The sequence below is a fragment of the Phodopus roborovskii genome, unplaced genomic scaffold, assembly GCF_943737965.1.
Source record: "Phodopus roborovskii unplaced genomic scaffold, PHOROB, whole genome shotgun sequence".
Taxonomy (NCBI): Eukaryota; Metazoa; Chordata; class Mammalia; order Rodentia; family Cricetidae; genus Phodopus; species Phodopus roborovskii.
Window position 1 is genome coordinate 1270746 of NW_026126486.1, and position 13238 is coordinate 1283983.

General features: G+C 40.5%; 1 protein-coding gene across 1 annotated transcript in view; it reads left to right on the forward strand.

Annotated features, from left to right (window-relative positions):
• The window catches only part of Heatr3 (HEAT repeat containing 3), a 35833-nt gene extending 23241 nt beyond the window's left edge, over positions 1–12592 (forward strand). Inside the window, exons 12-15 of the mRNA XM_051195072.1 lie at positions 191–279; positions 3341–3484; positions 7911–8087; positions 11844–12592. Of these exons, the coding sequence (XP_051051029.1) occupies positions 191–279; positions 3341–3484; positions 7911–8087; positions 11844–11966 (533 nt within the window). The 3' untranslated portion in view covers positions 11967–12592. The remainder of the gene's footprint in view (positions 1–190; positions 280–3340; positions 3485–7910; positions 8088–11843) is intronic.
• Positions 12593–13238: the final 646 nt, after the last annotated feature.

Here is a 13238-nt window from a genome sequence, read left to right on the forward strand (position 1 = left end):
AAAACATTCATCTACCTAAAATAAAATAAATCTGAAAAAAGTTGCTCTTGTTAATAAGAGTGTAAGCTGACACTTATATACTTTGTTTTAACCCTGTTTCTTTTTCTATAAAAAATAGTTTGTCTTGGAAAAGAGAAAACTTGGACTTCACCTTTGTGTCTTGTGGATTTTTTTTTTTTGTGTATTTTAGATTTTGCTAAACATGCTGATTTTCTAGAAGCCATAAGTAGTGCTTTGAGGGCCCTCTTGCAAGCAATGGCTGCCAAGAATATTCCACAGGTAAGATATTATAAACGTCTTCTGTGAAACTTGCAAAGATTCTGTGCTTTTGCAAGCACATTACCACAAAAAAAGAAAGAAAAAAACTGTTAGAGTTATAGGTGAGCTTTGTGAAAAGGCAAGGGAAGTGCTTGAAATAGAAAAGTGTTTTTAAAAAAGAAAAACCTGATATAGTGGTGCACACCTCTAGTCCCAGCACTCAGGAAGCAGAGGCAGGAGGATCTATGTGAGTTCGAGGCCAGCCTGGTCTACAGGTGACTTCCAGGACAGCCAGGACTACATAGAAACCCTATCTCAAAAAACAAGTGTTTCCACCTCCTTTGAGCTTGCAGCACCACACAGCTGCCTTTGTATGATGCTTCTTAGTTGATGTTTAGATCATAAACATTTTCGCTACATGTTGTTGGTCTTCATGTATTTATTTCTAGGAACTCTCATCTATGTCTTCCTGAGTCCTCTCATGGCAGGTGCCTTATGTTTATCCTTGTTACTTTTTGTCAAGGGGATTCCAGCTGTTGCTGAAAGCCCATCTCCAGTATAGCCTCCACCTTGCCTCCTTGTTTCATTTGTTTCCCCTTTATTTTAAATTTTTGAGTATTTTTAGGTAAATCATACTATTTCACCAATAAATGATCTGATTACTTATGTCTATCAGTAAGCTGTGGTTGTGGGTTTTTTGTTTTTTCGAGACAGGGTTTCTCTGAGGCTTTGGAGGCTGTCCTGGAACTAGCTCTTGTTGACCAGGCTGGCCAGTAAGCTGTGTTTTTAAAAGCCAAAATCTCAATATCATCACTCTAGATCCAAAATATAGCAGATAATTCCTATTTCATATGTAGTTCATTTTCTCCAGATTGCCTTAGTAATGTCTCTGTTGTTTTTTGTGGTCTAGAACTAGCTCTGTAGACTAGCCTGGTCTCCGACTCACAGAAATCCTCCTGCCTCAGCCTCCCAAGTGCTGGGATTAAAGGAATACACTACCAATGCCCAGCCTTTGTTTCTTTTTTAAACAGCTTTATAGATACGTGATTCTATATACCATACAGTTTTTGTATATTTATATCTCATGGCTCTTAATCTGTAATGTTTTCCTTACTTCTTTTTCCCTTCCTTGTACTTTTTTTTTTTTTTTTTTTTTTTTTTTTTTTTTGAGACAGGATTTCTCTGTGTAGTTTTGTAGACCAGGCTGACCTGAAATTCACAGAGATCCAACTGCCTCTGCTTCCCAAGTGTTGCAATTAAAGGTATGCGCCACCAATGCCCAGCTTTCCCTCACGGAAGAATCAGTTACTTTGTTCTCAGTGGTCTGATTGGATGACTTTTTAATACTCTCCATTTCCTACATCTAATTAGATTCAGGTTCAGAATTGTTTTGGCAAGAAAAATTCATATTGCTGTGTGTGTTTCATACTTTAAATCACAGGTAATGTCTTAGTGTGTTCACTCCAAGATTTTAGCCAGTGGTGATCATAGCTGCTCTGATCCTTTTGAGGCTGCACACTGGGGACACCTGGCTTTACCTTTGTGCAGTACTGTTAGCTAGGGTTCTCCTGCAATAAGACATTGTCTCATTGGCCATTTAGTAATTTTGGCACAGTTTGTATCCCTGATCCTTTATCTCACATAATGAACATATACCCTGGTAATTTCTAAATGCAGCCTATAACGTTTTCTTCCTTCCTGCTTCTTGTTTTCTGTTTGTTCCTGAGACTGAACTCAGGGCTTCACTCATGCTTTCTTTTTAGTCTCATTGTGTGTTCAGAGCTTTACATTTATTTTGAGATAGGATTTCCTTATGTAGCTCAGACTGGCTTTAAACTACTGATCCTGCTGCCCCAGCCTTAGAACTCAGTTTGTAAGTGAGGCTGGCCTTGAACTAACAGAGATGGGCCTGCCTCTACCTCCCAAGTGCTAATATTAAAGATATGTGCCATCACCACCTGACTAGTTATTCTTTTTGATACAAAAATTGATACATGTTAATAGGTATTTCTTCAGGTTGGTTCCTATTATTCTCTGCTGTGAACCCTATGTCGGAGTCGCCCCCCTCCCCACCCCTTACTTGTGCTCCACTGGTGACCTATACCTCTATCCCCAAACTCTTAAGTTTCTGATTGCTTTTTGCTAAAGAAAGTGTCCCATGCTCAAGTTTTAATGTTCCTCCTTAAAACCCAAAAGGACTATATCGATAGCTTAGTGATTAAAAGTGCTTACCATACAAGATCTTTGGAATCCACATAAATGTGTGGGTGGATGGTGTGCCTGTTCTGGAGCTCTGAGGGTGGAAATGGAATTCCTGGAGTGTTGGCAAGTTCTGGTTCAGCTGAGCGATTGCCTCAATGAAGAAGGTAGAGTGTAATCAAGGAAGGCTCCCAACATCAACCTTGGACCTCCACAAATTGTACATGTGTACACAAACACCTACATACATATGTCCACTGTTGTGTGACAAAACTTTTCCTGGGGAGATGTGACACACATTTCTACTCAACTCAAATAGGGATCTTACCACAGACCAAAATAAAGTTAGCTACAAAGTCCAACTTGGTGAACCAGTGAGTCTTATTGGTGATACTTACAGGAATGGGTGAGGGGTTACTTAAAGGAGTGGAAGACAGCTCTATCACCAAAGCCTACCCCCAACACCTGGAGCAAGGTGCATAGCCTGCAGCTCAGCAGTTTGGGGAATGTCCTTTCAAAGTGACTCTTCTAAACATCTTCCAGGCAACAGGCAGGTTTCTGTTCCTTCCAGGCAGCTGGGTCATCTTTGCAGCATTTCTCCTCTGAGTCTTTGCAGTTCAGCTTGCCTGAGTGTCTTCTCTGCACCCTGGCTCCCTTATATCTGAGAACTCAGGCAGGGAGGGACCTAGTGAATTTGATTAGTTTCAGGTACTTCTATTTTGAAGTTATTTTGAGTGTTTGCCTCCCAGTTTAAAGAGCTTCCCATCAGGACAGAATATTACAGTCACAGGAAACTGTTATACAACACTCACACACGTGAACACTCATATACACATGAGATAAGTAAATAAATAACTGAAAATATTTCTTTTCTCTTCAACAGTGTATGACACCTGAGCAGCTGATGACACTATGCAGAGCAGGCATTCATAGTAGCAATATCGGGGTTCGAGTGAATGTGGTCAGTATTTTAGGGATCACTGGCAGCGTCCTAGCCAAAGAAGATGGCACACTTGAAACTCTAAAGGTAAAAAATTGTTTCTAACATAAAATATTCATAAGTAGAAATGGGGAGGAATTCATGGTAAGATATATTGTATAAAGAAATTATTGAAGTTATTAATAGAGTGTGCCCTATGGCTTTAATAAAACTATGTGTTAAATAAGTATTTGATAGTTGGGCATTGGCGCATACCTTTAGTGCCAACATTCGGGAGGTGGAGGCAGGCTGATCTCTGTGAGTTCAAGGCCAGCCTGGTCTACAGAGCTAGTTCCAGGACAGACTACAGAGCAATACACAGAAACCCTGTCTCAAAAAGAAACAACAACAACAAAAGTATTTGAAAAGGTGAGCCTTATTTTCATTTAACTTTTCTCCAGATGTGCTTTCTTAAAAATAAATTTGTTTTCAGCATTAGGTCATATGTGGAATTTTTGTTTGTTTGTTTTGGTTTTTTTTTTTTTTTTTGAGATAGGGTTTCTGTGTGTAGCCTTGGCTGTTCTGGAATTTGTTCTGTAGACCAGGCTGGCTTCAAACTCACAGAGATTCACCTACCTCTATCTCCCAAGTGCTGAGATTGAAGGCATATGCCACTACCACCCAGCTACATTTGAAAAATTAATTGATACATAATTCTTGTAAATATTTGTGGGGTATAACAAACATTTGAGTCATGTGTAATGTACACAGCCGAGGTTATTAGTGTTTGCATCTCCTCCAATACTTATCTTGTCTGTTGTGGGAGCTTCAGAGTCTTCTCCTTACTAGAACTACATTGTCAGTTATTGCAGACAGTAGTTAGCAGACTGTGCTATAGAACACTAGAATTATCCCTTCTGTCAAGTTTATTTTGTATGCATTCCTTATGCTATTTTTATTCCTTTGCTTTGTGCCTTCCCATACCATTATTCCAGAGCTGTGAGTGACAACGTACAGCACTGTTGTTCTGTTCTTGCTTTACTTACTGTGATGCTTTTTGTGATGGTTTCTCTTCATTGTCAATTTTATGGGATTGCAAGCCACCTAGGTAGCATGTCTCTGGGCATGTCTGAGGGCTTTTCCAGAGGGTTTTAACTGAGGAGGGAAGGTGCACCCTGAATGTGGAGAGCTCCATTCTGCAGGCTGTGGTCCTGGACTAAAGGAAAGGGGGAAGGGAGCTGAGCTCCAGTGTCCTCTCTGCTTCCTTCTGCAGGCACAGTGTAACCAGCTGCCTCACATTCCTGCTACCATGCTGCCACAAGAAAAACAGCTACATCTCTTCTGGTCCTGCGCATTGCTACAAATGCTAGGATTTCTTTTTTGGTTTTTTTGTTTGTTTGTTTGTTTGTTTGTTGTTTTTTGTTTTTCCCCAGACAGTAGTGAATTGTCTTTTTTTATGCTAACCACTGAAGTAGTGATTACTGGCCATTGTGATAACTAGTTTTTATAAAATTATAGAGTCCTTCTTCATTTGTTTGTTTGTTTGTTTATTTGTTTGTTTGTTTGTTTGTTTGTTTGTTTGTTTAAAGACAAGGTTTATCTACATAGTCCTGGCTATACTAGTATTTACTTTGTAGACCAGGCTGGCCTCGAACTCACAGAGATCCATCTGCTTCTGCTTCCCAAGTGCTGGGACTAAAAATGTGTGCCACCAACACCCAGCCAATCTAAACTGCTTCTTCTTAACCTACTAAAACCCTATAGTTATTTATAATGACTTTAAAAACAATGTTGGAGGGCTGGGGGATAACTCCGAAGTTAAGAGGACTACCCACACTTTTTTTTGTTTTCCGTTGTTTTTTGAGAGCGGGTTTCTCTGTTTGTATCTCTGACCGTCCTGGAACTTGCTCTGTAGACCAGGCTGGCCTCAAACTTCCCAAGTTCTGGGAGTAAAGCATGTGCCACCACCGCCCTGCTGAGAACTGCCCACTCTTAAGAGGACCCAGTTTCAACTTCCAGCACCCAAATCAGACAGAACACAGCTGTGTGACTCCAGTTCCAAGGGATCTGTTATCTCTGGCCTCAACAGAGATAACAGCACAAACCCACATGCAGCACATGTACATAATTTTTAAAAGCACTAAAACTGAAAAGTTGGGAAAACAGTATGTACTCTTAGCACAACCATGTAGAAAATTAGCACAGTGGCGTAAAAATGACATGCTGCCTCCGACCTAAGCTTCCTATCCCTTTGCCTCTGAGGTGTAGACACCATTTACTGATTCATCCTGTGCTGCTTCGGGAGCTTTTACATGTTTGATTTTATTTCCTATTGTTATATGTGTATGTTATATGGGGTGTGTGTGTGTGTAGATCAAGGGCCCTCTTTTGGGAGTTGGTTCTAACCTTTCTCTGTGGGTTTCAGGGATTGAACTCAGGTTCAGTGAGTATAGATGTTGTACATCTTTGTGTTCTGCTTTACTGTTATCTGTACTGTATCTGATGAACTGCCTTGCTGGCTTGATCTGGGTGTTTTAATGAAGACACTCATAAATTATTGCATTTGGCTATATGGCATCTCTGTGTACAGATGAGGATTTGTATGTGTAATCACTTCTACTCCTTCATAGTTCAGATTGCCAAAGACCATTTTAATGGAACTCAAGTTTGAAAGCTTGATTTTTGTTGTGGTTGTTGGCTTTTGTTTTGTTTTTGTTTGTTTGGTTGCTTTTTTATTTTTTTGAGACAATATTTCTGTGTAGCCTTGGATGTCCTAGAACTTTCTTTGTAAATCAGGCTGGCCTCTAGAAATCCTCCTGACTCTGCCTTCTGGATTCGTGATTAAAGGGGTGCACCACCATTGCCTGACAAAGTATTTTTTATTTAGACTAAATAAAAGTATAATGGATTTTGTTATACTCATAAGCAGATTTAAATTACCATTCTATCATACTGTGTCATACAGTTTCTTTGCTGAGTATATTAAAATAAGTAAAAGGCATCATGATATTTGCCCCTGTTGGTTCATTATGTACCTGTTACAAATATGAACTTATATAACTGCCATTATTGTGCATTTTACAATTAAAAGTCCAGTACCTCTTCTGTATTTATCATTTTCCAGTTTTCTACAAGATCATCCTTATAGTTTGTTTTTGCAAGTAAAGCCCTAACTTATGTTTCATTGGGTTCTTTGTCTCTCTTGACACTAGCACTAGCTTCTGCACCTCCTAGAACGGTTGCATATACTATATCTGTTGCTTCCTTGTCTTGCTAGTCCTAATCCATAGTATTTCTTACAAACTAGAAGTTGACTTCCAAGCCCAGATTCTTTTCTTTTTTAATTCTTTGGGAATTGTGTTCATGAGTATAATGATTCTTGATCATTCTTCCCACCTTCCTCTCTCAACTGTCCCTCCCCTACCCCATGGTCCATCCTTTTTTAATAAGACTTCTTACTTAGTGGCGTATGCTTTATAGTACATTCTAGGGTATTAGTCCTAATACTATTATAGAGGTTATCTTGTACTGTTCACATTAAAAGAAGAAAATGATCTAGGCAGTGGTGGTGCGCGCCTTTAATCCCAGCACTTGGGAGGCAGAAGAAGGCAGATCTCTGTGAGTTTGAGACCAGTCTGGTCTACAAGAGGTAGTTCCAGGACAACCTCCAGCTTCCAGAGCCACTGAGAAACCCTGTCTCAAAAAACCAAAAAAAAAAAAAGAAGAAGAAGAAGAAAAAATGAGAGCCAGAGAGGTTAGCTGACTAGTGTGTTACAGCTGGACTTTGGAACCCATATTATGACAGACTGCATCCCTTGTCCCCACACCACAACTGGACTGTAATCAGTTTATTCTGAAAGAAACCTTTACAGATTGGGGATGTTCTCATCATAAGCTAATTATAGAGAGAAAAGAAAGGACCCAGGCTTGGTGGCACATGTCTATAGTCCTACCAAATGGGAGGTAGAAGCAGGAGGATCAGAAGTTCAAGGTCATCCCCCACTGTAATGATGAATTTGAGGCTAGCCTAAGTCCCATCCATATGTCATAAAAACAAAAAACAAAAACACAAACAAACAAAAAACAGAGTGAGGAAAGTAAGAGTGTCACATATTTTAATTTTGTGATTTGTTTTTGTTTTTCAAGAGAGGGTGTCACTATGTAGCTCTGGCTGTCCTGGAACTCACAAAATCCTGCTTGTTTCTGCCTCCTGATTGCTGGCATCAAGGGTGGTAGGGATTTTGGTTACAAATGAGACCTTCTGAGGAAAGCAGAAAGAAAAATTTAGTAATTTCCAGAAGAAGTTTTTCATATCATGTCTGGACTTCAGCTCACTTTATTTGGTGATATAAACTATAGTATATTTAGCTTATCTTGATCATATTATACTTGGTGTATTCATAGCTGTGTATGACATCTTCAGATGTTAAAAGGTTTTCATTCTCTCCTGGTATTTCTTGATGAAGTGAAATGCAGGAGTTGTTAGTGCTCATCTTGGAGACTGATCTGCATTATCCTGTGTTTGTTTTTGTAGACCATTGGGTGCTTTCTGCTGGAAGTTGCCACCAAAGACCCTTCCCTCGTGGTAACAGGAGAGGCTTTGGATGCCCTCTTTGATGTTTTTGCAGATGGTGAAGAAGCTGAAAAGGCCTCAGTTCAAATTAAATTGTTATCTACTTTGAAAGAATTCCAGCCAGTCTTCAAGATGAAGGTTTGTAGTTGCTTTCTTTATGAATGTCCAGGTCTCAGCAGCTCTGGGGAGAAGGGCCATGCTGCTTAGAGGGAGTGTAAAGAATTCCTGTTAAATCTTGGTGATTAACCTAGCACTTTCATCCATAGCACTCAGTGAAATGCGTGTTGGTTGAGTCATGGTTCCACAAAGTGGTGCTGAGTTGTGGTAATTGGAGCCAGAGTGGCATCTTCATAAGTTCTTCATGATGTTATCAGCTTTGTTGTACAGAAATACTGTCGGTAGCTTAGAAAGCACTTTCGTATACTTCTAAACTTTTTTTTGTGGTGTAATGTATACTATATGTTGGCTTCATTGTTGTGGTTATTTCCCTGGGAAAGAAGGCATCTAGAGTGTTCCTAGGGAACATAGAGCTGCCACTGTGTCAGCTGAATGAGAGCAGTAGAGAGCTCTGTTTTGCTTGATGATTGATTGATTGATTGATTGATTGATTGATTGATTGATTGATTTTAGTGCTGTGGATTGAACCTAGGGCCTTACTGTGCTGTACATGTGCTTTACCTGAGTTATACCCAGCACCTGGGAAATAGGAACAAACTTGAATCTTTCCATTTTAGAGGGCTTTCTGTTGGTTTTCTTTTGCTTCCTTCCCTTTATCCTTCCTTCTAGGAATCACATGCTAGGTAAGCACTCTATCACTGAGCTACAGCCCATCACCCAAAATAATTTTTTGTGGTAATATATTATTTATGACGTATTAAAGTTTGCCTGCAAATTCAGAAAGCAAAGTCAGCCACAAGCCATAAAAGCCAGGCACACATCTTTAATCCCAGCAACCAAAAGCTTGGAGGTGGTACACCTTAAATCCTAGGACTCAGGATTAAGAGGTATATGGATCTCTGTGAGTCCAAGGCCACCCAGATCTATACAAGGGTGAATCCATCTAAAAGAGAATTATAGCTCACACCTTTGATCCCAGCACTAGAGGGGTATAACAGACAGGACGAGGAATATGAGGCATTTGTTCTCCAGCCACACTGAGGAGACGCAGCAGTTTGAGACATGGTGAAGAGCTTGTGCATCGATCAGCCCTTTCATTCTGAGGTAGAGGTGAGACCTAGTGGCTGGGTGCTTTGCTTCCCTATTCTTCAGCTTGAACCCCAATATCAGTCTCTGGGTCTTTGATTTTTTTTTGGGGGGGGGAAGTTTGGTTTTCGAGACAGGGTTTCTCTGTAACTTTGGAGCCTGTACTGGAACTGGATTTGTAGACAAGACTGGTCTCTAACTCACACAGATTGCCTGCCTCTGCCTCCCAAGTGCTGGGATTAAAGATGTGTGCCACCACTGCCCAGCCCAAAATAATTTTTTTTCTTTTGAAATATATTAATTTTTATATGGATGTTTTTGCCTGCACGTGTCTGGACATCATGTATGTACAGTACTCATGAAAGGCAGAGGATGGTGTCAGATCCCTGGAACTGGAGTTACAAATGGCTCTGAGCCACCAGGTAGATGCTATGAATTGCAGCCAGTGCCTTTTAATCTCTGAGTCATCTCTACAGCCTCACTGAATGTTGTACTTTAAGCAAAGACAAATGTAACTAGGATTTCTTCCTTTGCTATCCAAAAAAATAGCATAACATAACCACATTTCTGTTTTGTGTGTGTTTACTTAATTCTAAGACCTGTTTTCATGTTAGTACACTGTGTCTGTGTTGTTCATAAGAACCCTTTAGCTTTCTGCAGAAGGAATCTTTGAGGTAAGGAGAACAAAGTTTACCCCATTTCTGCTGCCAGCAATGCAGATTAGGCAAAGTCATCAAACCCTCCAGACAGATGTGGTAGTGCCAGCCTCTAATCCCAGAACTTGGAGGCAAATCATGAGTCCCAAGCCAGCCTGGACTGAAGAATAAGATCCTGTCTCAAAAGATAAATGAATGAGGGCTGGAAATATTGATCATGGTAGCCTATGTTTTAGCATTTGTGAGACCCTGGGTTTAATCCCCAGAACCAAAATAGAACAAGAATAAAACTCTAAAGCAGCAGTGCTTTAAAGCTATCTGTAAACTCTGAACTGGGAAAACGCCCTGTGTGTTGGCAGCTGTTGATGGGGTTGACTTTCCTGTTTAGTATGTGTTGCTATAGTAATGATATCTCACTGCTGGATTTTTGTTTTTCTTTACAATAAGCCCCTGTGAAATTTCTTTATCTTGGTGTTTGGGGCTTTTTTTTTTCTGGGGGGGTGGGGGTCTTTGGTTTGTATTACTGGAGCTGGAATCTAGTACCCTATATATACTTAACCTACAGTTTTAAAATGAAGTCCATTTTTGTAAAAATGGAGATGCATTGTGTAAAATGGCATTAGAAGGCCTCAGGTTGCTTTTGAATACAACTCCCTGTGGCAGACTAAAGAATTTTTTCTAAAGCCCTGCTTCTCAAAGGTGTCCTCCCCTCCCAGAACCTACAGCAACACCTGTTGTCTTGTTCTAAATGTGGATTCTTAGCACCCAGCTCCTGGCCTCTGAATCAGAAAGTTAATAAGAGTATCAGAAGGGTCCCCACCAGTCCATTCTGTAGGACATCAAACTTGAGAACTAGTGCTTAAGAGGAGAGATGAGGGCTGTAGGGATGGCCACTGTTGAGAGCACTGGCTGCTCTTTCAGAGGACTTGGGTTCAATTCTTAGCACCCACATGGCTACTTAACTGTAATTACAGTTCCAAGGGACTTGATCTTCTGGTCTCTGTAGGCACTGCAGACATGTGGTGCACAGACATGCATGTACACAAACCTCCATATACATAAAATAAAGGAGCTGGAGATGGCTTAGTGATTTAGAACACTCTTTGCTTTTGTATCGACCCAGCTTTGACTCCCAGTATCCACATGATAGCTCACAACCATTTTACTCCAGTGCCAGGGGATCCATTGTCCTATTCTGACCTCCATGGGCAGCAGGCATTAAGTAACTTTTTTTCCCTTTTGGTGTTTTGTTTTTTTTTGAGACAGGATCCCTCTGTAATGAACTGAGAACTAAGGCCTAGAGATTGAAATAAGAGACAAGACAAGTCAATGGCAATGTCGAATGCCCTTTATTGAGGGGATAGAATGGGCTTATATACTGACTTACAGCACAGTGGAAAATAACAGGTGTAGCTCCTCCCCACCAGATCGTGTTAGTAAAACAGGAAGAGTGCCAATAACAGCTCTGGGGCAAGAAGTTCTGGCCAACAGCTTCAGGCTTGCTCAAGGTGCCTTGGGGGTTCATGCAGGGCATTACATCTCTCTGTGTAACTTTGGCTGTCCTGGAACTCATCATGTAGACAAGGCTGGCCTCAAACTCACAAAGATCCCTCTGCCGCTTGCCTCCAGAGTACTGGAATCTCTGCATGCAATTAGCTTGTAGCTATTATCTAATGTGTATATTCAGGTTGGGGTGATGGTTTCATGGTTAGAGTATTCAACCATGCAACTGTGAAAACTAGGTCAGCATTTACCCACCAAAATGCTGAACGGAATTCCAGCCTAAGAAGATAGAGATAGATGATCCCAAGAACAAGCTGGCTAGTGAGACCAGCGAAATCAACAAGCTCTGGGTTTGATTGAGGGATCCTGCCTTAGTGAATGTGGAAAAAGAAAAAAATGGACAGATTTTTATTTTTCTCTTCACAATCCATATTCTATTTAATCTGGAAGTAAAACTGTTTGTTAATAAAATAGTTACCTTATTTAAATGATAACCAATCAAATGACTTAATCTCATTCTGTCTTTTACCAGATACGGAAAGAGGGGAGGGGCAAATACAGTCCAGATCAGCTGTGTGTTCTTGACAACGTGAAGATGAATTTAAGACGGTTTGTTGCTTACCAGGAGACTGTTGAGAAAAGACTGACTTCTTAACCCATCAGGAGGACCAGAGTTGGGGCCAGCACAGCAGCTGCACGCCTGCCTGGCATGGTGGCCTGCATGATTTTCTAAAGCCCAAAGCTCAAAGTAAAATGAGAGAGACTGTTTCTCCGGGTGGGTGTAACTCTGAGAATACTAAAGGGTTTCCTTTGAGTGTACATGCTTCCCAAAGCCTTTTGTTTCTTTTTTGAGACATGTTCTTCTTAGGTAGCCCTGCCTGGCCAAGAACTCAGAGTTCTACCTACCTCAGTTTCCTAATTACTGGGATTTAAAGTATCTGGTACCACACCCGGTCTCCAAAAGCCAGGGATAGTTTGAGGTTGAGAACCTGTAGGAAATGTGTATTACAGCCAGAAATCTCTGTCCTTCTGCTACATCTTCTGCATATTTTAGCCACTGGAAATGAAAAGTGCAAATGCATCACAACCTCAGGTGGTCCTGATTTTCCCTTCTCAGTTCTAGGAGCAGCGTTCAGGCAGGACCTTGCTCCTGCTAGGCAAGCACTCTACAACTAACTACACCCTAACCCTCAAGTGGTTCTTAACTACTTTGTGGGCAATAAATAAATTTTAGACAGTTATGTCCTTCAGCTTTGTAAGAAAAGAAATTAATTCATTGCTTGGATGTTCTTTAAAGCCAGTACCATTTTATATTAGCTAAATTTTAAGTGAAATATGAATATAAGCTTTTAAAATATTTTGGTATGGAGTACTGTATACCTATTATTATTCTTGTGAAGTAAATTACTTGAATTTGTCACTCTCAGTAGATAATGAGCTAATGAGGGAATTGCATTCTGTACAGGGATCTGAGCAGTTAATTCTGTTTAATCTCACTCCCTGTCCTTTGTGATTTAGAATCAGAATTAGTAGGAAAGGCTGGGCCTAGTGGCACATGCCTTTAATCCCAGCACTTGGGAGGCAGAGGCAAGTAAATCTCTGAGTTCAACGCCAGTCTACTCTACAGAGTGAGTTCCAGGACAGCCAGGGTTACATGGAGAAACCCTGAGGGGGGGAAACCCACCCCCCAAAAAAAGAATTGGTAGGAAATATTTTTGAATAAATAACTTTTAACTGGATGTATTGTGCCTACAGTTATTTTTTTATAACCCTAAGTATGCACATTCTTGGGTAGTGTGTCTTATATCAGAGCTTACAAAAGGATAACAGCATGTCTTTCTGGTGCTACCTCTTGTTATCCTTGAAGATAGTGCTCAAGCTGGGACTTATCCATGGGCTTATCCCTCATCCATCCATCCATTTGCCT